The sequence below is a fragment of the Scyliorhinus canicula genome, chromosome 20, assembly GCF_902713615.1.
Source record: "Scyliorhinus canicula chromosome 20, sScyCan1.1, whole genome shotgun sequence".
NCBI lineage: Eukaryota > Metazoa > Chordata > Chondrichthyes > Carcharhiniformes > Scyliorhinidae > Scyliorhinus > Scyliorhinus canicula.
The window spans coordinates 48,512,054-48,538,318 of NC_052165.1; the positions used below are offsets into that span (position 1 = coordinate 48,512,054).

General features: G+C 46.8%; 1 protein-coding gene across 4 annotated transcripts in view; it reads left to right on the forward strand.

Annotated features, from left to right (window-relative positions):
• The first annotated feature begins 646 nt into the window (after window positions 1-646).
• Window positions 647-26,265, forward strand: part of nap1l1 (nucleosome assembly protein 1-like 1) — a 96,499-nt gene continuing 70,880 nt past the window's right edge. For all 4 annotated transcript variants that reach the window (XR_005458277.1, XM_038779932.1, XM_038779934.1 and 1 more), the window contains exons 1-2: window positions 647-779; window positions 16,388-16,428. Coding sequence is in view for 3 of the 4 variants with exons in the window: in XM_038779932.1 (XP_038635860.1) it covers window positions 16,412-16,428 (17 nt within the window). In the remaining variant the exon portion in view is untranslated. The remainder of the gene's footprint in view (window positions 780-16,387; window positions 16,429-26,265) is intronic.

Below are 26,265 nucleotides of genomic sequence, written 5' to 3' on the forward strand. Positions count from 1 at the left end.
GAGCAGGTGTGAGGAGGTGGAGGTGTGCGATGAGGGGGAACGGGGGAAGGAGAGGGGCTTGAGGAGAGGGGTTTGAGGAGGAGAGGGATTTGAGGAAGAGATGAGGAGGTGAGATGTGAGGAGAGTGAGGAGGGGAGGTGTGAGATGAGGTGGAGGAGGGGAGGTGTGAGAGGAGGTGGGGAAGTGGGTGAGGAGGGGAAGAGGGTGTAAGGAGGGGATGAAGGTGTGTGGAGGGGAGGGGGTGTGAATAGGAGATGCAGTGTGACGATGCAAGGGGGCAATGATGGGGAGGAGGGTGGATAATGAGGGGGTGTGAGGGGAGGAGAGGTGTGATGTGGAGAGGAAGGTGTGAGGGTGGATGAGGAGGGGGTGAGGGTGGATGCGGAGGGGGTGAGGGTGGATGCGGAGGGGGGTGAGGGGTGGATGAGGAGGGGTTGTGAGGGGAGGAGGGGTGGATGGGGAGGAGGGGGGCTGAGCGAAGGAGGGGGAGGAGAGGGAATGAGGGAGTGTGAGGGTAGATGGGGAGGAGGGTATGAGGGAGTAAGGGTGGGAGGGGAGGACTGAGGGTGGGAGGAGAGGAGCGATGTCAGTGTTCAGGAGGAGGTGTGGAGCGCACGGGGGACGCGCACCACTGCGCACGGGGACGCGCACCAACCGCCGCGCCTGCTCAGTGGGGGCGTGGTCACGGCGCGCGCTCCCCCTGGTTATATCCAGCCAATCGGCGCGGCCCTTCTTCCTTTAGCGCCATCAGAGGGAGAGCAGCCGGAGCGGAGCCCGCGGTAAGGAACCGAGGGGGAAAGCGGGGAGGGATAGCCCGCCGGAGACGCCAACCAGGCGGAGCTAGACCCCGGAGGAGAGGAGGCCGGGCTGAGGGGAAAATCCTCGTGTTCCAGCGGGCCTGGGGTAGCCGGGAGGGAGGGTCTCTGCCCGGGGTCAGCGGCCTTGTTCCCCGCCGCAGCCTCCAGCCGGGGCCTCGAGTTACCGCTTGTGTCGCATTTTCACCCACTCCCCCCTACCCGGCCATTGTTGTGCTGCAGCCGCCTGGAGGGTTCGGCCCGCGGAGCCGGGGCTTTGTCAGTCTGCAGCCCCGGGCCCAGGCTCGGCCTCTCCGGCTGCACGTGGCGGTGGCTCTGGGCATTGGGGTTAGATGGAGGGAGCGGTCGGAGAGGGCAAGAGAGTGAAAGGGAGGGGTGGGTGTTTGGTGGGAGAGAAGCAGAGGTGATGGGAAGATGATGGAGGGTGACTGGGAGTGGAGGGGGTCAAAATGTTGGAGGTGACTGGGGGAGGGTGGTGGCAAGATGGTGGAGGGGGGCAAGATGATGGAGGGTGTCTGGGAGTGGAGGGGAGCAAGATGATGGAGGGTGTCTGGGAGTGGAGGGGAGCAAGATGATGGAGGGTGTCTGGGAGTGGAGGGGGGCAAGATGATGGAGGGTGTCTGGGAGTGGAGGGGGGCAAGATGATGGAGGGTGACTGGGAGTGGAGGGGAGCAAGATGATGGAGGGTGACTGGGAGTGGAGGGGAGCAAGATGATGGAGGGTGACTGGGAAGGGGATAAGATGATGGAGGGAGGGCAGCACTGTGGCACAGTGGTTAGTACTGCTGCCTCACAGCGCTGAGGTCCCAGGTTCGATCAAAGCTCTGGGTCACAGTCCGTGTGGAGTTTTGCACATTCTCCCTGTGTTTGTGTGGGTTTCGCCCCCATAACCCAAACGATGTGCCGGTAAGGTGGATTGGCTATGCTAATTGGAAAATATTAATTGGGCACACTTTAAAAAAAAAATTTAAAAGCTGATGGAGGGTGACTAGGTGGGGGGCAAGATGATGGATGGTGACTAGGAGAGGCAAGATGGGGGAGGGGGGAAGATGATGGAGGGCAACTGGAAGGGGGCAAGATGATGGAGGGTGATAGTGTGGGGAGAAGATGAGTAGAGGATGGGTGTTGCACGGGAAAGGGGTATTGGGCAAAGGGGTGGGGGTGGGAAAGAAGGGGTTGGTTTGGCAGCTTTGCAGAATGGTGGAAAGGCTTGATTATTTGAAATGTTTCCCTGTAGTAGTATTCCAGCTGATAGGGGAGAGCAAACTTATTATAAATGATTCATGATTTCTACGATGAGTGGGTTGGAGTGTAGTGTAGTTGATTCTATCTTGCAATGAATGCAGTTGTATATTTGTTTTCCACACGCCCTGCTGTGGCAAACTCTGTAAATAGTTTGATTAGAATCTTGTCATTTGCAATAAAGCAATATAAACCTGCCTAATTATAATGGCCAACAGCTAATTCTTGTCTAGTTGGGTGGAGAGCTACTGATATTAAGTATGAAATTCTCAAGCTTGAAGATTAATACGCAATGCTTTATTTCTTTGCAGGTGTGTGTACTTTTATACTCTTAAGTTGGAAGTATATCTGATTGATCATCTAGTAATAAGATCACCCTGGGCACTTGGGTTTCTTAACCAGACTGGAATGATTTCTAAAACATTTCTAGAAACAAGTAGTTGCCAGTCAACTTAGCCATGGATCAGTTTGGTCTTCTGGAAATTACCATGTGAAAATGAATAAAAAGCTGAGCCTTGTACATGTCCTACCAACTCTAGCGTATTCCAGATTTGAGTATGCAAACAAACTGAAGCTATTGCTGTGTTGATTTGGCTGCCAGTCGGTTCCTTCGGTTTAGTTCAGTTGGCTGAACACATGGTTCATGATGCAGAGTGAGGCCAACAGAGTGGGTTCAATTCCTATGAATTAAGCTTGCCCCCTGCCTGAGGTTTGCTGATCTTCAGGTTAAATCCCCACCAGTCAGCACTCTCCCTTCTCCTATTGTAATCTGGGACTATTGGGACTTTACTTACTCGCCATATAACTTAATCAATGGCACAGCTGCATTTTTGGTGGCTGAAGTTTGCATGTGTTGTGAAGAGTAGAAAATTTTGGTCTCTTCGTCAACATATCTTGAGCTCAACAGCTGTCAGCAACAAGCTAAGCAGTGGTTCATTGCATTAATGATTTGGAGTTGTGCTGTGTGCAAAATGGATTCATTTTGGAATAATTATTTGGAGCTGAGTTTCTAGGTCAATGCAAGTCTACCGTGATCTAATAATTGCTGTGGATGAGCATCTATTGTGAGAGTCGACTGTTCAGGTGGATGAGCAGCCGAAGATGCCTGTAAAGAATCAGGCTACCTTAGGATAGCGAGTGCGCAAGTTATTAGGTATAGGAAGACTTAAGATGGGATCCAAAAATTGCCTTTTCAGGCATCAAGCCTGTAATGAGCTTTGTGAATGTTTTGTTTTGGATGATAGAGTCCAAATGCTGACTGGGATTGGAGATGAGCAGGGGGCGGGGCTCCATGCTTCAGTGAGCATCACAAGTCCATTGAGCTGTGCTTCCATGGGGACTAAAATTGATATCCATGATTGAAAGATCTTCAGTGATATGGAACTGCCTGGGAGCCTGCACAACTAGGTTTCTTGGCTAAAATAAAAGCAAAGTACTGCGAACGCTGGAAATCTGTTTTGAAGAAGAGTCATATAGGCTCAATGTTAACTCTGTTTCTCTCCACAGATGCTGCCAGACTGCTGAGTTTATCCAGCATTTTCACTTTTTGTTTCAAGCTTCTTGGCTAAAAGGTTCATTTTCCTACCCTGCCTGAATTGCTGCCTTGTCATGTCCATTGATGTGTTTTCTGTTGTCAGGGAAATTATTTTTGCTGAGTTGCCGAGAGTATGATGGTGTGTCTGTGCATAATTGATAACCTGATTTTGGTATGGCTGGTCCACATTTTAATCGTAAACAGATTTTCATTAATTACTTTTGTGACTATTATATTCCTTAATTCATGTATGATTAGAGATATAACTTAGTTTTAGAGAGATAATATTTTACATTTAACAATCCAAAAGCAAATTACACAAGCTCAAGTCATGTAGCAAAGGTGACTTGAGAAAAACTATTCACTCAAGGCATTGAAGGCTATGCGGAGAGCATGGTATGGTGTTGTGATAGATGTCAGCCATGATATTGAACGTTGGAACAGGCTTGAGAGGCCCATATATTATTTTTGATGTTTCGCTGCATGGTTAAGATTTGGGATGCTCGAAATGGTGGAAGAAGGTTCCCTTGAGGCTTTCAAGGGGGATTTGGGTTATCTGAAAGGAAGAATGTTTAGAGCTATGGGGAATGAGACTAGGTATATTGGTTCTACAGAAAACTGCCGTTGATGCAGTAGGCTGAACGGCCTCTTGTGCTGTAACCAATCGGATTCTGGATCTCCCAATCGATGGTGATGTTACTTTCATTTGTTTGGAACATTTCAAAGCATGTCATGGTGACGGGTTATAGGAATTAAAAAGTTCTTTTGTTTAATTTATCTGTGTGTATTTGCTCATAGAAGCAAGCAGTCAGCAGTTTAGTTCAGGAACAGATGTAGACAACTGCATCTAACTGAGTCAACGAAACAAATGTTAGTCAGGCCAGCACCTTGAACAGGGAGCACGAAAATTATGGGGAGCTTGTGCTCAGTTTGAAGGTCATGAGGGGAAAAGAGGCTGGAAAGATTTGCCCAGCTTGGATCTAGAGGAAGAAGTCTACATCTGTCCTTAATTGAAAGGTAATTGGCCTTAGTGCAGTTACTGTGAGCTGTGAATGCATGAAACTAAAGTTTGGGTTGAGAAGTCCACTGATCTCAGGTCGATTTGTCTTGCTGGAAGCTCATGGAAGGATCTCCATGAAATTTCATAGAATAGATGGATCACAGAGGATACTTCTGGAGGGCTGTGAAACACCTTGTCCTGGGAAAATATAGGAACTCTTGGCAGGGGGTGATCTTGTGGCCTGGTTCTTTTAGTTACTTCCTGGATATTTAGATTTTTCTTTAAGTGTTAACGGCCCTGAATAGGATCATATCTTTCTGAATTATAGACGGCTTCAGTATATCTCATTTGATGTAACCTTTTAGTGATTTCTTTCCTCCTATTCTTTGACTTTTTTGTAAGCTTGAAGAAAGCAGGTTAAGCATTTTTTTTCTTTCCCTTACTTGCTATTCTAGAAAAGGTGAAATATTTGTCATCAATCTAAGGAATATTTTCTGTTGACTGATTTGAATGGCACTTTTTTTTGCTCGCATCCTTATTGCTGAAATAATTCTGCGTGTTTCACGATAAATGCTTTTTCATGTGTATGTAACTTTTCTCTGTTCTGTTCTCTAGTGAGATTGGGGTGTGGGGAGAAAATTGGTCATTCCTTTTTTTGCTCATTAACGCAGCTGTGCTGGAATATATATATATTTATATGTGTGTATATATTTTTATATGTGTATATATATTTATATGTGTGTTTTGTTTGAGAGTACCAATCAAATCTAATGGTGCTTTCCCAATGGAGAAGTAATTGACTCAACAAATGGACTGACTTAGAACCTGTGATACTACTTCTGCAAAGAGTATTGGTGTGTATTGTATCGGTTATTTTTTATGTTTGAAAAGTATGAAGGAGATGGCAGCGTATTGGTAATATTACTATACCAACAATCCAGAGGCCCAGGCTAATGCTGTGGGGACAAATTGTAACCCTACTAAGCAGCTGTGGAATTTGAATTCAATTGATAGATCTGGACTATATTTTTAAAAAGCTAGTGTCGGAAATGGTGACAGATATCATAGATGTAAAAATCCATCAGGTCCACTAATGTTCTTTAGGGAAGGAAATCTGCCACCCTTCCCTGGTGAGCCATTTGCAATGTGGCTCAGTTCGTGAACTTAAATGTGTTGATGTCACTGTTGCTTACATTCTGTTAGCTGAGTGGTCCATGTTGGTGTCCAATACTTGAGTCTGAATATTATGAAGTGAAATCTACTTTGGTAATCCATCACAAGACACTAGTTCCAGTTTGCCAACTTTGGACAGATGAATGTTATTTCTCCCAATTCCAGTCAGCGCTTTGCGAAGGGCAGAAAATTGGCGAGAGAAGAAAAGGCTTGAGGAAATCTTGCAGTACAGTTCTGGTTTGTTCAAACCTGTTTGAATTTGAAGAGTATTAGAACATAGAACAGCACAGTACAGGCTATCACAGTACAGTATATCACCTTCAAATCACCTTAAAGTATGCACCCTCGTGACAGCCATTCCCACCCTGGGGTAAAGTCTCTGACTATCCACTCTATTCATGCCTCTCATCACCTTGTACACCTCTATCCAGTCACCTCCCTTCTTCGCTCCAGTGAGAAAAGCCCTAGCTCCATCAACCTTTCTTCATAAGACATGCCCTCCAGTCCTGGTAAATCTCCTCTGCAACCTCTCCAAAGCATCCACATCCTTCCTATAATGAGCACAGTATCGAAGTATGTGAAGCATAGTATGTAAACTGCAGTGTTTATTTTTTTCTTGGTCCCAGTATATGCTGAAGAGTATTTCTCAAATAAGAGATTAGAAAATGTACAAAGTGACCTGCGTGTCCTTGTCAGTAAGTCGCTGAAAGCTAACATGCAAGTGCAGCAGGTATTTAGGAAGGCTATGTTGACCTTAACACAAGAAGATCCTAGTATTGCCGTTCTAGGGAGTGCAGCAAAGGTTCAAACTTGTTCCTGATGGAACTATCCTGTGAAGAGCGGTTGGGCAAACTAGCCTGTATCCTCTTAAGAGTTTCGAAGAATGAGAGATTATCTAATTGAAAATACTTAAGAGTAGATGGGGTGTAGATGCAGGTAAAATGTTTCATCTGGTTGGGGAGCCTAGAACCAGGGGACACTTTCAAATCTAGGACTGAGATGAAAATTTATTTTTACCAAGGGTTGTGAATTTTTGGAATTCTCTAACAAAAGGACTGTGGAACCGCCTGTCATTGAGGATGTTTGAAACGGATTGGTATTTAGATATCTGTCAGTGACGCAATAGAATATGGGGTAAGATGGGGAAAAGGGCACTAAAGTGGATGATCAGCATGATTTTGAATGGTGGTGCAGGATCAATGGGCTGAATTGTTTACTCCTGTGTTCTGGTGCCTTATTCTGATCCCTGCCCAATGAGGAACTAAAAATAAAGGCTGCGTTTGCTGCTAGCACATGTGCACTGTTCCGCTTTGTTCCATGCCGCATTGTGAGTGACTGAGATCAGAACTCAACTCATTGACCGACCCTCCGTATAATACTCCGCCTCTCCATTTGGTTTCTCGGGTTTTTTTGGACTTTGGAACCAGAAAGGACTATTTTGTTCAGAACAAAATGCAATAACCATTTTTGCCCAGGTAATTTCCTTTAGCTTTGTTTGCAGTGAGTACATAATGTGCATTGAGGTTGGAGACTTTAAACTCCTTGTAAAATGTAATGGAGCAGATTTGATGCTGCTTCTGGAGTTGCTGAAACACTTGGACGCAGGCACAAAGATTGAAAATGGGATGGGACATTGGCGGGTGCCCTTACGGGTATGTCATCCTCATATTTTTCTCTCTGCTCTGTACTTCGATCAGTCAATATGCCCAAGTTATGAACACAAAATCTACATCAATTTAAAAAAAAAAAATTGAACGAGAATATATGGATCATGTTCACCACATGGTTCACACATAAGTCATATGTAGCATAACGACTGCAGCTGTTCCAGTAGGCAGCTCCCCACCACCTTCTTAAGGGCAATTCCAGATGGACAATGAATGCTGGCCTGGCCAACGATACCCAGATCCCATAAATGATTTAAAATCTGAGTGGCAATTTCAATTTGTGCGTTATTTTCCATTATCAACAAGATTTGGGTCTTCTGCGGACAAGTGCACGTGTGTGGATGGGTGTCAGTGGCCATCTTGCATTGGCAGGAGATGGTGGAAAATATATTGTAATTGGGTGTGTTTTATCACACTTCATTTCTTTTATAAAGACCTATCTAGTACTTGAACTCTTGGGGCACAATGCCATAAAGATCTTTTCATCCAAGTCAAAATATTGCAGGTGTTCTGATTTAAAACAATGCTGGAAATGCTCAGCAGAGAAGGCATCATGTGTGGAAAGAAACAGATTTGTGAAATGCTAACTGCATTTAGTATTTAGTATAACTCCCTTTTAGTATTCTAGTTATATCCTGTAAACTTAATTACCTGGCAGGAAGCAATGATTGACACACCTTGGGCTGCAAAAAAATCAATTTGCACCAAACCAGAGGATTAATTAGAGCTGGTACAGGCGCAATAGATCATGGCCAACCCGGCATGCCAAAATGAATGTATAGGCCAATACACAAAGTACACGTCCAATTTGTTTCAGCTAATAAATGCATGTCTTGGGCTATACTCATATTAGGAGCCACCTATGGGATCAAGGAAATGACAAAGGCCACAATATCAAGAAGATGCATAGGAGTTTAAAACATACATTCAGTGACATAAACAGAAATGGGCCAGTCTGCAAAAAATATGGAGTTAGTTTCAAGCTAAAAATCATTACGTTTGTTAACTCATCAAATAACCTCAGTGAAAAACTGGTGTGGGAATGGAAGGAAGAGGAATATGCATCAAGATTATGCTCAAGACCAAATGCACCATGAAACCAAGACCAGCAAGTAGCCTGATTGAGCAGCATGCATTGGAATGGGTCCTCAAATCAGTGTTTACATTAGAAATGCAATTTCCGGCAATTCATCAACAAAACAGCAAAAGCACAGTGCTTGGGTCACACCAGCAACATGGATGAAATGCCCCAGAATTTGTCCACTGCAACAGCTGATGGAATTTTAATGGTGTGAGGTTATTCAATTTGGAAGCAAAAACAGGAAGACCGATTGCTACCTGAATGGTTGTAAATTGGGAGAGGGGAGTGCAGGGGGACCTGGTGTGTCCTTATGCACCATTCGCTGAAGGTAAGCATGCAGGTGCAGCAGGCGATAAAGAAGGCGAATGGTTTGTTGGCCTTCATTGCGAGAGGTTTCGAGTATAGAAGCAGGGATGTGTTGCTGCTATTAGACAGGGCCTTGGTGAGGCCACACATGGAGTACTTTGTGCAGTTTTGGTGGTCTCTGAGGATGGATGTTCTTGCTCTCGAGGGACTGCAACCAAGGTTTACCAGACTGATTCCAGGGATGGCGGGACTGTCATACGAGGAGAGATTGAATAGGTTGGGATTGTTCTTGCTGGAGTACAGAAGAATGAGGAGGATCTCCTAGAGACTCAACAAAATTCTAACAAGACTAGACAGGGTAGATGCAGGGAATATGTTGCCAATGATGGGTGTGTCCAGAACCAGGGGGTCACAGCCTGAGGATTCAGGGTAGACCATCTCGGACAAAGATAAGGAGACATTTCTTCACACAAAGAGTGGTGAGCCTGTGGAATTTATTGCCACAGGAAGTAGTTGATGCTAAAACTTTGAATATATGCAAGAGGCGGCTGGATATAGCACTTGGGGAGAATGGGATCAAAGACTATGGGGAGAAAGCAGGATGAGGCTATTGAGTTGGACGATCAGCCATGATCGTGATGAATGGGCAGCACGGTAGCACAAGTGGATAGCACTGTGGCTTCATAGCGCCAGGGTCCCAGGCTCGATTTTCTGCTGGGGGGTCACAGTCTGTGCGGAGTCTGCATATTCTCCCGTGTCTGCGTGGACTTCCTCAGGGTTGTCCGGTTTCCTCCCACAGTCCAAAGACATGCAGGTTAGGTGGATTGGCCCTTAGTGACCAAAAAGGTTAGGAAGGGTTATTGGGTTACGGGAATAGGGTGGAAGTGGGGGCTTAAGAGGGTCGGGGCAGACTCGATGGGCCGAATGGCCTCTTTCTGCACTGTATGTTCCTATGTATGAATGGCTGAGCAGGCTCGAAGGGCCAAAAGGCTTCTTGCTCCTATCTTCTATGTAAGTGGTGGTGGAGGAGAGGGAATGTCACCAGTACATTGGAAGAACCTGAACTGTCGCTTTTTGCACTAGATTTCTTTGCCCACCCTTTGAGAGGACAACCAGTTACTTAGTTTAACATCATATCTGAAAGACAGCATCTCCAATGTATATGATATAATAGACCAGGAATCGTCCAAACTCCGTTAAGTAATCTTTGCAAAATTGTCTAGATTTGTTTTTTGGAGAAATTTTGGAACCCAGATTTCTGAATGCGACAATCAATTTGCTATTTTGAAGAATTGGAAGTTGAAGACCAGTGATATATAGGGAGGAGGAAGAACAACATTTGTATCAAGAGATTGACTTGAAGAAAAGTTGAGATTACAGGAGGATGAAGTTTAGAGGTGATGGGACGACCTGATCAGAAGCTTTTGTTATCTTCTGGAGGAATGACGTGCGAGAATTTTAATTGGAGTATTCAAGATTGTGCATCCAACAGTTAAGTCGGGAGCTGAGGATTTGGAGGTTGCTTCAGCAGTGAGAAGATGACCGGACTTTCGTTTGATGTCAAGAATGAATAGTGAGCTGTTGGCTTACAAAACCTATTGCATTGGTAGAAATTTTATTGCTCTGTTGAACAGCATGGGGGAAGAGAGATTTAGTAGTTAAAATTAGATTCAAGTCCTATTTTCAGAAGTACATAATGGGGGTTCTGCCTGGCATGTAACATGCCGTGGACCTGTGCAAATGGTGAATCATCAGTGTTCAAAGGGAAAATTCCAGAGCCAAGTAACCTAGGTGACCAGATCACTAGTGAACTGGCTATTCAAATAACCTACTGATGAGCTTGGTTTAGGCAGGCAGAACGTCTAGGTGGTGTGTAATTTAAAAGTAGCTTTTAGGGAAGTTGTCATTGCAAGGATTTGAGGTTGTAGTTGATGCAGAACAAAGGCTAATCAGTCCCAAGTTATTGCAGAGTGATGCATGCGAACTGCCAATTTCTGAGACACATGTCTTGGAAGTTTCCTGGAGGAATGTCATTTAGGATTTGAGGTTGTATTGGAATACATCAGAATTTCTGTTCCGTGGTGAGGAAATATTTTGTTTAACACAGAACATAGTGCACAAGGAGGCCATTCAGCCTATCGAGTCTGCACCGACCCACTTTAGCCCTCACTTCCACCCTATCCCTGTAACTCAATAACCCCACTTAACCTTTTTTGGACACTTAAGGGCAATTTAGTATGCCCAGTCCACCTAACCTGCACGTCTTTGGACTGTGGGAGGAAACCGGAGAACCCGGAGGAAACCCACGCAGACACGGGGAGACTGTGCAGATGCCGCACAGTCACCCAGCAGGAAATCGAACCCGAGACCCTGGAGCTGTGAAGCCACAGTGCTATCCACTTGTGCTAACATGCTGCCCTAAAGCATATTGAAAGCTATGTCCTAGTGAGCTAATCACTTCAGACTGATGTAATCACAAGTGTATTAGATCGAAAATTAGGGTTGCAATACTGTTGGATTTACTTCAGGGAATGAAATCTTGCATGCAAGCTGGAGTAACAAGTTGTGCACATTGATGTAAATATGCAAGTAGTAGTTAGAAAAGACATAAAAAATTCTCAGGTCATCTTAGTTAGTTGACCTTCTAATACCAAACCAGGTGGGATCAGCTTGCTGAGTTTATTGTTATCAGAGGATCCCAGTAGTAAAGGGAGAAATATTGTAAGTTGGGAGTTACAACTACAGAAGAACTAGTTTTTACTTGTGGCAAAGGGTGATTCATGTATGATATCAGGAAACCTCATGATTTAAGCTCGACTACTAATAAAACAGCAGTACTGCCCAATTTACTGAGGCAAATCATTCTTGGAAGGCAGAGTTGATAATTAACTACTCTTGATAAGTAGTTCAATCTTTTTCATCAAGCTTAGAAGTGAGAGAATTAAGTTAATATTTAGGGTCATGGACAAAGTGGCTGTAATTAATTGTGGATATTAAAACATGTATACTCCCATCTAATGAGTTTAAAAGTGAAAGGAAATTTGAAAGAGAGGGAACTTATTTGCTTATGGGGTGTGAATGTCACTTGCACAGTCAGTTGAAGATGGTGGGGGTTGTCATGTGAAAGTACCTTAAGAACTGGGTGTTGATCAAATAGATGTAGTGGATGTACCTTTAAGAAATGGGTGTTTATCAAATATCTGCAATGATGTCAGAGTGTGGGTGGCACTGGGCTGGCTGTCTTTCACTTTTTTGTTTTTGAGCAGGCGGCTACAGTGTTTAATTTCGTTTTCAGAGCTGGATAGCTGCAGGCAAAGCAAGCAGCTGTATAAAGATCTCTGCAATCTAAAGACTCTCCAGATCATTTGAGGATTTATAAGTAATACCTGTTTCTGTAGAGAATTTAAACCTGCTGTCTTTCTGTAAAAAGGGTATTTTGGTCTTATAGATGTTGTTAGGAAAGTTATGAAGGGTTACTTTTAGAATATTGTATCTGTGGGGATTATTGGTGTTGATCGTTGTTAAGATGTTTACTGTGAGTTTATAAAGTGTTAACTGGATTTATAAATAAACATGGTTTTGCTTTAAAAGTACTTTAGATCTCTGTTGCATCACATCTGTAAAGTAGGCCCTTGTGCTCCCCATAACCACAATCTATTAAAAATCGTGGGTCAGGTGAACTCCATGATAGACTTTGGTGTTCTCTAAACCCTAGCCCATAAAAGGGTGAACTGTTGGTCATGGTTTAAAAGTTGCTGCTGAAAGAACCTTGGTGAGATCCTGCAGTACACCTTATGGATGGTACACATGCTTGTCATACTTTGTCAGTGGTGGCGGGAGTGAAATTTTGTGGAGGGTGTGCCAATCAAACTAGTTGCATTGTCCTGGATGGTGTAAAACTTGTGTTGTTGGAGCTGCTCTCAAATTGGTAACTGGAGAATATTCCTTCAGGCTCATGACTTGTGCATTGTAGATGGGGAATCGGGAGGTGAGTTATTTGCTGCAGGAATCCAAGTCACCGTATTTATTTATATGGCTCTTTCAGGCCAGTTTATAGTCAATGGTAGTCCCCTGGATGTTGATGGTGGAGGATTTGACAGTCACTCTTCTCTTCACTCTGGAATTCAGCTGTTTAGTTCATATGAGTCCAGGAACTTTGTGATCCTGCAGAACCCACACCGAGCATCAGTGAGCAGGTTATTACTATGCAAGTGCTGCTTGCGCTGTTGATGACCCCTTCTATCTCTTGACTGATAATCTAGAATAGACTGATCGGGTGGTAATTGGCTGGGTTGGATTTGTCCAGTTTCTGGTGTACAGGACATACCTGAGCAATTTTCCACATTGCCAGATAAATGCCAGTACTACAGCGGGCCTGGAACAACTTGGCCTGGGGTGTGGCAGATTGTGGAGCACATGTCTTCAGTACCATTACTAGGATATTGTCAGGGCCCATATCCTTTCCAGTGCCTTCAACTGTTTCTTCAATTTGAATGAATCAAATTGGCTGAAGACTGACATTTGTGATGCTAGGACCTACAGAGGAGGCCACGATGGATCACCCACTTGGCACTTCTGGCTGAAGATTATGCCTCCGCCTTTTCTTTTGCACTGATCTGCCGGGCTTCTCCATCATTAAGGGCTTCCTTTAGTTCCTTTGGAAAATTAGCCTGATCCTATCCAGCTCCTCCTGGGTCCAGCTTAAAACTAAAACTCCAGTTCCTTCTAACCTAGAGTAGTCGTGGTTGCTAAGCTACAGGCTATTCGTTCTTTAAAGCCTTTTTTCCCCATTGGAAATGCTCATTACCATACATGCGTCCAAACCAAGTGATTGGTTACAGTGCGAAACAAGGGGCCAAACAAGGCGAATACATGAGCAGGAGCAGCATAGGGCGTTGTGAATCGTATTCTTACAGGGAACAGATCTGTCTGAGGGGGGAGTCATTGAGGAGCCTTGTAGCTGTGAGGAAGAAGTTATTCCCATGTCTGGATCTGCGGGTCTTCAGGCTTTTGTACCATCTGCTTGATGGAAGGGTCTGGAAGAAGGCAATGCCTGGGTGGGAGGGGTCTCTGATCATGCAGTCTGCCTTCCTGAGGCAGCGGGAGGTGTTTACAGAATCAATGTGGGGGTGGCAAGCTTGTGCGATGCATTGGGCTGAGTTCACCACACTCTGCAGTTTCTTGCGATCTTGGACCGAGCAGTTGCCATACCAGGCTGCAATGCAGCCGGATAGGATGCTCTCTATCACACATCTGTAGAAGTTTGTGAGAAGTCAATGCAGACATGCCAAATTTCTTTTGCTTCCGTAGGAAGTAGAGACGTTGTTGGGCTTTCTTGACTGTTGCATCAATGTGAGTGGACCAGGACAGTCTGTTGCTGAAGGAACTTAAAGCTATCGACCATCTCCACTTCGGAGCCATTGATGCAGACAGGAGTGTGTCGTGCCCATGCTTCCTGAATTAACCTTTCAAAAGCTCAAAATTAAACTTAAAGCTATGCCTTTTTTGAAAACCCACAAATACAAATATAGATTACTTAAAACTACTGTTGTTTATTTCCAGACAATGGGGTGACTAGGGTATTTGCAGTTGATGTTCCCATGTGCCTTTTTTCCTATTCTTCTATGTAGTACAAATTGTAGGTTCAGCTGTTGAAGTTGTTGCAGTATCTTGTAGATGGTGCATACTGCTGCTGTGCTTGGAATGTGGTGCAAATAAGTGAACTGCTTTGCCCTGGATGGCTTGTAATCTTTGATCCTCTACTGTCATTGGAGCCACATTCATCCAGGCCTGTAGAGGGTATTCTACTGTACTCCTGACTTGTGTGTTCTGAATGGTGTACAGGTTTTAAGGAGTTAGCATACGAGTGACTTGCCACCAAATTCCTAGCCTCCCACCCCAGTTAACTGATCTCCCATGGTATTTGGTTGAAGTTCAGTGATGGTAAGTAATTCCATTCCATGTCCGAGGAGGTAGTTTGCTTTTCTTCTGTAGAAGGATCTGAAACATCTGTTTCTCTCCACCGATGCTGTTAGACCTGCTGAGTTTATCCAGTGTTTTCTGCTTTTATTTCAGATTTCTGGCATCTACAGTATTTTGCTTTTATTAGGTTCTGTTTTGGAGGATGGTCAGTTTGTGTGGAATGAATGTCTCTTGGGTTTGCACTGCAGTGCTGCTTTGGGCTGCATTTGAGTGCTCATTTGAGTGGAATATGGTGAGGGAATTTCAAATTGAGGGTTAATTTTTTATCTAAAGTCTAGTCTTTAATTTGGCTAGAAATCCCTTCTACAAAATGATTGGGGCTGAGTTTATAGCAGATTTTGGAAATTTTCGGATTTTGGAATATACTGCGCATGTGCAGGTCTGCGCATCACCCGGGATTCAGGTGCGATTTGGCACTCGACACGTGTGGGGGGGTGCAGATTTCAGATAAGGGTTGCTCAACTTGGCTCTCTGGGGTGGTATTAAAACATAGGTTATACAGGCTCTGCTTACAGCTGCAACAATTAGTCACTTTTATAATGTAGAAAATGCAGCAGCCAGTTTGTGCTCAGAACTCTCTCGAACAATAACGTGATGGTGGCCAAATCTCTCTTTTTCAACCATAGCAAAATACTGTGTATGCTGGAAATCTGGAATGAAAACGCTCACGCTGGGAAATAAAACTCAGTCTGGCATCATCTTGCAGAGAGAGAAACAGTTAATGTTTCGAGTCCAGTTCTTCCAAAGAACGTATTTCTGATAATACAGTACTGCATTGGAGTGTCATCTTGGAGTGGGATATGAACCTGGAGCCTTGTGGTTCAGAGGTGACAGTGCTACCAACTCTGGTATGGCTGATACATTAAAATGAGTAGACTGTGCCAAGCAGGTGGTTGCAGATGGTGTAAAATCCCTCCCCTTTATTGAAGAACTTTGAATTTGTTGCTGATGCTAATTGCCTCTTTTACCCATCCTGCTCCACATCCACTTTCATTTGCCTCAATTTGTAATGTCTGCATGTGAAGGTAAAGGCAGAGATATAGAAATGAATGTTTTGACACATTCGTCTTGATTATCATCAGTCACTTTTTCACCTACCATTTGTATTCAGCCATTTGGAAAGTTGCAGAAGTATTGGCTCTTTCAGTCCTTTCGACCTGGTGTCGTTTCTGGTTTCTGGTGCTAAGGGCATGTTCCAAAAGAATGTAATAATAGTGCCCTCCAGTTGTGAAAAACATTACTGCATCCGTTGTGATGTTAGCTAATGTTTTCTTGCTTGCCCATGCGCTACTACCTCAGTGCCCTGCTTCCTTGGAGCATTTTAATAGTTTTGTTTTGTACAACAACCTTAATTGGGATATATCTGACTTCATGCTGCAACTGCATAAAACTGAAATAATATCCTATTGTGCAGCATCATTTCCATTAAGAGGCATTTAATGGGTGTTGAATATTCTGGTTTGTAATGCACTGTTGAAACTGTTTTAGTGCTGTAATTTAATTTCCTGTTTAACATAAAGGAAGATATATCAGAAAGCACAATTCTATTTTTTAAAACTACATTAAAACTTTTTTTTTGTCTCCCCAGAAATATATCCTTGGGGGGAAAAAAATGGCAGACCTTAACAAGTAAGTGCCTGACAGCAGAATGCACTTGTGAATGGTAATTTGTTATCTATAATGTTTTGTGGTATTGACCATAGTTAATGTATGTACAAGAAGCACAAGTTTGAAATCCCACAAAAGAAACAAATAAGATTGTTATGCTTGGGTTCAATGGTTTATGCAATTTCCAAGTGTCAAAACTGTCTGACAGCCGCAGGTATAACTTTAAAGTTTTTTTTTAAAACTATAAAATTTGAAATCTGCTTTGGTGGACTGAATGATGTGGATACTTAACCAAAGCTCCTAATTGGAAAATTTTGTTCTCCTTTGAGTAAGATGAGGTTGAGGATTTAACATAGAGCTGTTAGAAGATTGACAGTTCTGGAAAATGTAGGCAGAACGTGAGCTGTTCACAATCACTGCTGAAATAAGGACTAAGGGATACTGATTTGGGTTTTTGGCAAGAAATGCATGGGAAGGTCAGGAAGATTGAGAATTACCTGGAACTCTGCCCTTGGTGGTGGTAATGGAGACAATTAATGATTTTTGAAGGGAAATTAACTTACAGGGCCGCAAGGACAGAGTGGGGAATGGGGCTGACTGGATTGCTTGACTGAGAGCTGAGAGTCTGCATGGACTCAATGGACAGAACAATCTCCTGTGTAAAAGTTGATTGTTATTTACAGAACAGAAGGAGGCCATTCGGCCCATTGTGTCTGCACCGGCTCACAAAAAAGTAACCTAGCTTGTCCCATTCTCCCTCCCTATCTCTGTAGCCTTCTTGAGTTCATCACTTTCAAATAAATATCCCACTATCGTTTGAAACCTCCAATGGAATCCACCTCCACCACTCTCCCAGGCAACATTCAAAACCCCAACAACTGAGTAGGAAGTTTCTCCTCATATCACTCCCAGCTCTCTTGCTGACCATCTTGAAATCGTGACCCCATGTCACTGACATACCAACTAGAACATAGAACAGTACAGCACAGAACAGGCCCTTCAGCCCTCGATGTTGTGCTGAGCAATGATCACCCTACTCAAATCCACGTATCCACCCTATACCCGTAACGCTACGGGCAATTTAGCATGGCCAATCCACCTAACCCGCACATCTTTGGACTGTGGGAGGAAACCAGAGCACCCGGAGGAAACCCACGCACACACGGGGAGGACATGCAGACTCCACACAGACAGTGACCCAGCCGGGAATTGAACCTGGGACCCTGGAGCTGTGAAGCATTTATGCTAACCACAATGCTACCGTGCTGCCCTAGTAGAAACTAGTAGAAACAGAATTTCCTCCTTCACCCTGTCAAAATTGTTCAGAATTTTGCACACCTCAATAAGGTCACCTCTTAATCTTCTCTGTTCCAAGTAATACAAGTTCAATCCTCCAATCTTTCCTTGTATCTAAAATGCCTAATTCCTGGTATAATTTCTAGTAAATCTCCTCTGCACACTCTCCAGGGCTTTAATATCCTTCCTTAAATAAGGTGCCCAGAACTGAGCACACTACTCCAAAATGTGGTCTGACCAATGGTTTGTAAAGGTGTAGCATCACTTTCTTTTATACTCAATGTCTCTATTTATAAATCCAAGGATGCTATGAGCCTTCTTTTTTTTAAAATAATTTTTATTGAAATTTTTTTTACATGAAAATATTTACCCCAACTAACTATAGAATATTACAAAACATTCCCTCTTAACAAATATCCCCCCCCGCCCGAACTCGCGCGCGCGTTGTCCCTCCCCCCTCCCCAAAAACAAACAAAGCAACAATCAACATCAAACATGAACTGCGAACAGATTTGCCCGCATTACAACCGTAAATAACCCACCACACCCGTTGTTGCCACCACCCCCCCCCCCCCCCGGGTTGCTGCTGCTGCGACCTCTGTACCCTATCTCTGAGCCAAAAAGTCGAGGAAAGGCTGCCACCGCCTGAAGAACCCTTGTGCCGACCCTCTCGGGGCGAATTTGACCCTTTCCAACTGAATAAAGCTTGCCATGTCATTAATCCAAGTTTCCACGCTTGGAGGCCTCGCGTCCTTCCACTGTATTAGTATCCTTCTTTGCGCAACTAGGGACGCAAAGGCCAGTACTCCGGCCTCTCTCGCCTCCTGTACCCCCGGCTCCACCCCAACCCCAAAGATCGCTAGTCCCCATCCTGGTTTGACCCTGGATCCCACCACCCTCGACACCGTCCTTGCCACCCCCTTCCAGAACTCCTCCAGTGCCGGACATGCCCAAAACATATGGACATGGTTCGCTGGACTTCCCGAACACCTGACACATCTGTCCTCACCCCCAAAGAACCGACTCATCCTTGTCCCCGTCATATGGGCTCTATGTAGCACCTTAAATTGAATGAGGCTAAGCCTCGCACACGAGGAGAAAGAATTAACCCTCTCCAGGGCATCAGCCCATGTCCCATCCTCTATCTGCTCTCCCAGCTCCCCCTCCCACTTGGCTTTCAGCTCCTCTACTGATGCCTCCTCCGCCTCCTGCATTACTTTGTATATGTCCGATATCCTCCCCCCTCCGACCCAGACCCCCGAGAGCACCCTATCGCTCGCCCCCCTATTGGGGAGCAAGGGAAACCCTTCCACCTGGCGTCTAGCAAATGCCTTCACCTGCAAATGTCTAAACATGTTTCCCGGGGGGAGCCCGAATTTCTCCTCCAGCTCTCTCAGGCTCGCAAACCTCCCATCTACAAACAGATCCTTCAGCTGCCTGATGCCCACCCTGTGCCAGCTCTGGAATCCCCCATCCATGTTCCCCGGGATGAATCTATGGTTCCCTCTTAACGGTGCCTCCATCAGACCTCTCACTTCCCCCCTGTGTCGCCTCCACTGCCCCCAGATCTTGAGGGTGGCCGCCACCACCGGGCCCGTGGTGTACCTCGTGGGAGGGAGCGGCCATGGCGCCGTTACTAGGGCCCCCAGGCCTATGTTGCCACAGGACGCCCTCTCCATTCGTTTCCAAGCTGCCCCCTCCCCTTCCATCATCCACTTGCGCACCATCGATACATTAGCCGCCCAGTAATACACCAAAAGATTGGGTAATGCCAGCCCTCCACTATCCCTACTCCGCTCCAAGAAGACCCTCCTCACCCTTGGGGTGCCGTGCGCCCACACGTAGCTCATGATGCTGCTCGTCACCTTTTTGAAGAAGGCCCTAGGGAGGAAGATGGGCAAGCACTGAAATAAAAACAAAAACCTCGGGAGGACCGTCATTTTAACGGACTGCACTCTGCCCGCCAGCGACAGCGGCACCATGTCCCACCTTTTAAATTCTTCCTCCATCTGTTCCACCAGCCTGGAGAAGTTCAACTTGTGGAGAGTCCCCCAGTTCCTTGCCACCTGCACCCCTAAATATCTAAAACTCTTTCCTGCTCTCTTCAACGGGAGTCTCCCGATTCCCTCTTCCTGGTCCCCTGGGTGTATCACAAATACCTCACTCTTGCCCAAGTTTAGCTTGTACCCCGAAAAGTCCCCGAATTCTGCTAGCAGTTCCATCACCTCCGGCATTCCCCCTTCTGGGTCTGCCACGTATAGCAGCAGGTCGTCCGCGTATAGCGATACCCGGTGCTCCTCCCCGCCCCTTGTCAGCCCTCTCCACCCCCCTGAGCCCCTCAGTGCCATCGCCAACGGTTCAATTGCCAGTGCGAAGAGCAGGGGGGACAAGGGGCACCCCTGTCTGGTCCCCCGGTGGAGCCCAAAATACTCCGATCTCCTACCATTCGTCACTACACTTGCCGTCGGGGCCGAATAGAGCAGCTTCACCCATTTAATAAATCCCTCCCCAAATCCAAACCGTTCCGGCGTCTCCCACAGGTACTTCCACTCCACCCTATCAAATGCTTTCTCCGCGTCCAATGCCACCACTATCTCCGCCTCCCCCTCCACTGCCGGCATCATGATGACGTTTAGCAGTCTCCGCACGTTCGTATTAAGCTGCCGCCCTTTCACAAAACCCGTCTGGTCCTCGTGTATCACCCCTGGCACACAATCCTCTATCCTGGTAGCCAGGATCTTTGCCAGCAGCTTGGCGTCCACATTCAGGAGCGAGATAGGCCTATACGACCCACACTGCACGGGGTCCTTGTCCCGCTTCAAGATCAGAGAGATCAGTGCCTGCGACATTGTCGAGGGCAGAGCCCCCCCCTCCCATGCCTCGTTGAAGGCTCGTACCAGCACGGGGCCCACCAAATCCGCATATTTTTTGTAAAATTCCACCGGGAACCCGTCTGGCCCCGGCGCCTTCCCCGACTGCATATGCCCAATCCCTTTGACTAGCTCCTCTAACCCTATCGGCGCCCCCAGCCCCTCTACCAGCTCCTCTTGGACCTTGGGGAACCTCAATTTGTTCAAAAAGCCCTCCATCCCCCCTCCCCTCGTCGGCGGCTCTGACCGATACAGCTCCTTATAGAAGTCTCTGAAAACCCCATTTACTTCTGGCCCCTTCTGCACTGCATTCCCACCCCTCTCCCTCACTCCCCCAATTTCTCTAGCCGCATCCCGCTTGCGGAGCTGATGCGCCAACATCCTACTCGCCTTCTCCCCATACTCATAAATCGCGCCCTTCGCCCTTCTCCACTGTGACTCCGCCTTTCTGGTGGTCAACAGGTCAAACTTAGCCTGCAAACTGCGCCGTTCCCCCAACAGCCCCTCCTCTGGTGCCTCCGCATATTTCCTATTCACGTCCAGGAGCTCCCCCACCAGCCTCTCCCTCTCCTGTCTCTCCCTCCTTTCCCTATGTGCCCGTATGGAGATCAGCTCCCCCCGAATCACCGCCTTCAGGGCCTCCCATACCATCCCCACCTGCACCTCCCCCGTGTCATTAATGTCCAGATACCTTTCAATGCTCTTCCGGACCCTCTTACACACCTCCTCATCCGCCAGCAACCCCACATCCAGGCGCCACAGCGGACGCTGGTCTCTCGCCTCCCCCATTTCCAAATCTACCCAGTGTGGCGCGTGGTCTGAGACCGCTATGGCCGAGTACTCCACTTCCCGTACTTTCGGGATCAGTCCCCTGCTCAATACAAAAAAGTCAATTCTAGAATAGACTCTGTGGACATGGGAGAAAAAGGAATACTCCCTCGCCCTCGGCCTCCCAAACCTCCAGGGGTCCACCCCTCCCATCTGCTCCATAAACCCCATTAACACTTCTGCCGCTGCCGGCCTCCTACTCGTCCTTGAACTCGATCTGTCCAGCACAGGGTCCATCACTGTGTTGAAGTCCCCCCCCATGATCAGGCCCCCTGCCTCCAGGTCCGGAATGAGGCCCAGTAGGCACCTCATGAAGCCAGCGTCGTCCCAATTCGGGGCATACACATTAACCATCACCACTTTCTCCCCCTGTAGCCTACCCTTCACCATGACATATCTACCCTCTTTATCCGCCACCACCTCCGCCGCCACGAACGACACCCTCTTCCCTACCAGGATCGCCACCACCCGGTTCTTTGCGTCCAATCCTGAGTGGAACACCTGTCCCACCCACCCCCTTCTCAGGCGGACCTGGTCCGCCACCTTCAAATGGGTCTCTTGTAGCATTGCTACATCCGCCTTCAGTCCCTTCAAATGCGAGATTACTCTCGTTCTCTTGACCGGCCCATTCAGCCCCCTCACATTCCAAGTGATCAGCCGGGTCGAAGGGCAGCCCGCCCCTTTCCCCTGCCGACTAGCCATATCCTGTCACCTGCTCGCCCCGAGTCAGCCCTCCCTTTCTGACCCGCTCCCCATGGCGATGGCGCCCCCCCCCCCCCCCCCCCCCCCCCCCCACCCCTCCGGTCCTCAACTTCTCCTCCCTGGCCTTTTCAGCAGCAACCCGGTAGCCCCCCCCCCCACCACCACCACCCAGGCTAGGACCCTTCCTAGCCGCGATGCACCCTCCATAGTACTTCCGTAAGTCAGCTGGTTTACGCTGACCCGGCTGCCCCTGCCACACTCCGACTCCTCCCGGCATGGGGGACATCCCCCCCCCCCTTACCACCTCTCCTTGACCCCGCTCCAGCGCGGGAAAGGGAGCCATTGCTGACCACGCCCCTTTCTCCCACCCCCCTCCCTCCTCTGCCCCGTGCGCGGGAAACCAGAGGAAAGCCCGCGCTTTCGCCCTGCCCCTCCCCGCCCCTCCATCTTCAGTTCCACCCCCGTCCCCGATCTCACACTGATAAATACAAAACAACCAAAAACCCCACAAGAAACACATACCCCCCCCCCCCCCAACATAACATTATAAATAACAGAAAAAAGAAAGAAAAAACTGGTAGAGAGAAAAAAAAGGGTCCAAAAATACGGCCAAGTGAAAATCCAACCAAAAGAAAGCCACGTGTCCAGCTTAAAGTACCAGAGCGGCAACGACCGCCAAGTATCCCCTGGTTCTAGTTCGAGTCCAGCTTTTCTTCCTGGACAAAGGCCCACGCCTCCTCCGGGGACTCGAAATAGTGGTGCTGGTCCTTATAGGTCACCCACAAGCCGCTGGCTGCAGCATCCCGAATCTGATTCTCTTGGCATGCAGCACCGCCTTCGTCCGGTTGAACCGGGCCCGCCGCTTTGCCACCTCCGCACTCCAGTCCTGAAAGATCCTCACCGTCGAGTTCTCCCATTTGCTGCTCCTCTCTCTCTTGGCCCACCTCAGCACCCTCTCCCGGTCACTGAATCGCTGGAACCGAACCAGCACCGCCCTCGGGGGTTCGTTTGCTCTTGGCTTCCTGGCCATTACTCTGTAGGCCTCCTCCAGTTCCAGGGGCGAAGGGACGGCCCCTGCCCCCATCAGTGAGCCCAGCATTTCTGCCACATACCTCGGGAGGTCCGACCCCTCCAGCCCTTCTGCCAGGCCCAGGATCCTCAGGTTTTTCCGCCTCATGCGGGTATCCATCTCCTCCAGTCGGTTTTGCCATCTCAGGTGGAGTGCCTCGTGCACCTCCACCTTTCCCACGAGGACCGTGGCCTCCTCCTCCCTCACAGCCATCTCCTGCTTCAGGGTTCTCCTCTGGGAACCTTCCCCCACCGGGAATCGCCGTTCCAGCGCCGTTAGGGGCCCTCCAATCGGCCCGAAAACACCTTCCTCGCAGGAGCAGCCAAACGTGCAACTTAGCTGGTCATAGCCGCAACCGGAAGTCCGCTTGAGCCTTCTTAACAACTGTTTCAACTTGCCTGGCCACCTTCAGAGAATTATGCACTTGAACCCCGAAGTCCCTCTGCTCCTGTACTCCCCTCAAAGTTATACCATTGAGCCTATGCTGTCACCACATTTCTTCTGCCAAAATGCATTACTTCATTTTATTGCACTGAAGTTCATCTGCCAGGTTTCTGCCCATTTGGCCAACTTATCAATGTCCCTCTGAAGTCGCTCAGCATCATCCTCACAATTCACTATTCTCCCTAATTTTGTATAATCTGCAAATTTAAAGATTTTGCCCTCAACACCCACTTCTAAATCATTTGTATAAATCAGAAAAAGCAAGGATCCTGAGCCCTGGGGAACACCACTTTCAACTCATCTTCAGTCTGTGAAATGCCCATCTATACCTATCCTCTGTTTCCTATCTCTTAGGCAAAGTCTAGTCCATGCTGCCAAGGACCCATCAATCCCAAATATTTTTAATTTGCTACCCAACCTGCCATGTGCCACTGTATCCAATGCTTTCTGAAAGTCCAAATATACAACATCCATGGCACTACCTTCGTCAAAGAACTCAATTAAAATGATCAGACATGACCTGCCCTTGACAAAGCTATGTTGACTGTCTAGTATTAACTTATTTTTCTCGAAGTGTATATATATTTATCTCGCCCCATATTATGGCCTCTAGCAGTTTCCCCACGATTGATGTCAAGCTGACATGTCTGTAGTTTCCTGGATTATCCTTTTTCCCTTTCTTAAACAACAGTGTCACATTTGCGATCTTTTAGTCTCCCAGTGGTGTCCTTTTTGTAATTCTCATGTAATTTTCCTGAATTCCAAACAATTCCTTGCATTTTTTTATCTGATGGTCTAATTTTCATTTAAACTGAAAGCTGCAAAATGTCCCTTGCCCAGTTTGTATTCTGATTCGAAAACGTTTGGGTTAGATCTAAATTTCTGCCTTGAGCTGTTGCTGCAAGTTGAATTTTGTTTCAGATAGTTCCCTGGCCCTTTAAATCCATGCACCGAGAGAGAATTCTAGAATGAATGAATGCCTTCTGCTCAAGGCTGTTTACCAATGGAACTGGGTACTTTCTATCTCACTAATTGAGTTTCAAAGAACACCGTCTTTAAAGCTGCTGCTGCTGTTGAACTTTAATATTTTTATTCAAGGCATTTTCAAATTATTTACAAAATACAACACATGTAACCATCATCCATAAACCAGAGTTACAGTACAGAACCTCTCCCATGTCCCAACCCAATCTACTTTTCAATTATTAAAACCAGACATGCAAAAGAAAAAAAACACCCCATCTGACGTTTACCATCAGCCTCCCTCTCTAAATGAACCCCATTGATTCCCAATGGCAAATTTAATTCTCCAAATTAAGGAATTCTGCCAAGTCACTCACCCACCCCAGAGGCTTTGGGTTCCCCCGCCCCGCCACCCTAACCTGATTTGCCTCCGTGCTATCAGGGAGGCAAAGGCCAACAGGTCAGCTTCATTCGCCACCTGCGCTCCTCGATCCTCTGACACTCCAAATATCACCACTGCCAGAATCTCCGTCACAGTCCCCAAAAGGACTTCCGGAGCTCCAACTTGAGGCAGTCCCAGAACATATGAATGTGATTGGCCGGTCCCTTTGAGCATCGTCCGCATCCATCCTCTACCCCGGGGTTAAACAGTGCCACTGTCATGTGTGTTCTGTACATCACTGTAAACTGAATACGGATTAGCCTAATAATACAGCCCTGCCGGGATAAACCTATGTTTGCCACAGATTAGCAGCCACAAGTCATACCCTCCATCTTGAAACGTTGCCTGCACTGATTCCACGCTCTGAGCGATGAAATCACTACCTGGTTCTTACCTAGTCGGTGAGAACAGAAGAGGTGCCAGCAATGGTGCCCTCAAGCTTGACCTTATTCACGAGGTCTTCTCCATTTATCACCACACTGACTTCTCCTCCACTGCCCACTTCCTGACCGTTTCAATATTCGCTGGTGAATAATAATTCAGCAAACTCGGCAGTACCAAACAACTCCTCTCTACCTGTCCCTCTCCAAATGCCCCCATCTAATCCGGGGTATCTTACCCACCCATATAAACTCAGAAATCATCCTCTTCATCCTTCCAAAGAAAGACCTGGTCACAAAAAATGGGAGATACTGAAAAATAAACTTTGGCAACATCGTCATCACATCACATCCACAGAAGGGGCTCTTCATCCCATCAAGTCTGCGCCGATCAAAAACAACCAACTATTCTAATCCCATTTTCCAGCACTTGACATGTAGCCATGTATGCCTTGGAATCGCAACTGCAAATCTAAATACTTAAATGATATGAGGGTCTCTGCCTCCACCATTCTTTCAGGCAGCAAGTTTCACACCCACCACCCTCTGGATAAAAAGGTTTGCCCTCCCATCCCCTCTATACCGCCTGCTCCTTCCTTAAATCTATGCTCCTTCATCATTGATCCCTCCACCAAAGGGAAATGTCGTCTCTGTCTGGAGCATCCCACCTCTTAAAATCCTCAGTCACCCCCTTCACCAAGTTTGCAAAATTCAACTTATGTAATTGGGCCCAAATATGCCCTCATACCCAAATATAGAAAATTTGACTTGACCAGGCGAAACAACAACTTCACCAAGCCTCTCCCCTGCACCCAAGCATTGACTGGGAACATCTCACTCTTTCCTACATTGAGCTTATCATAG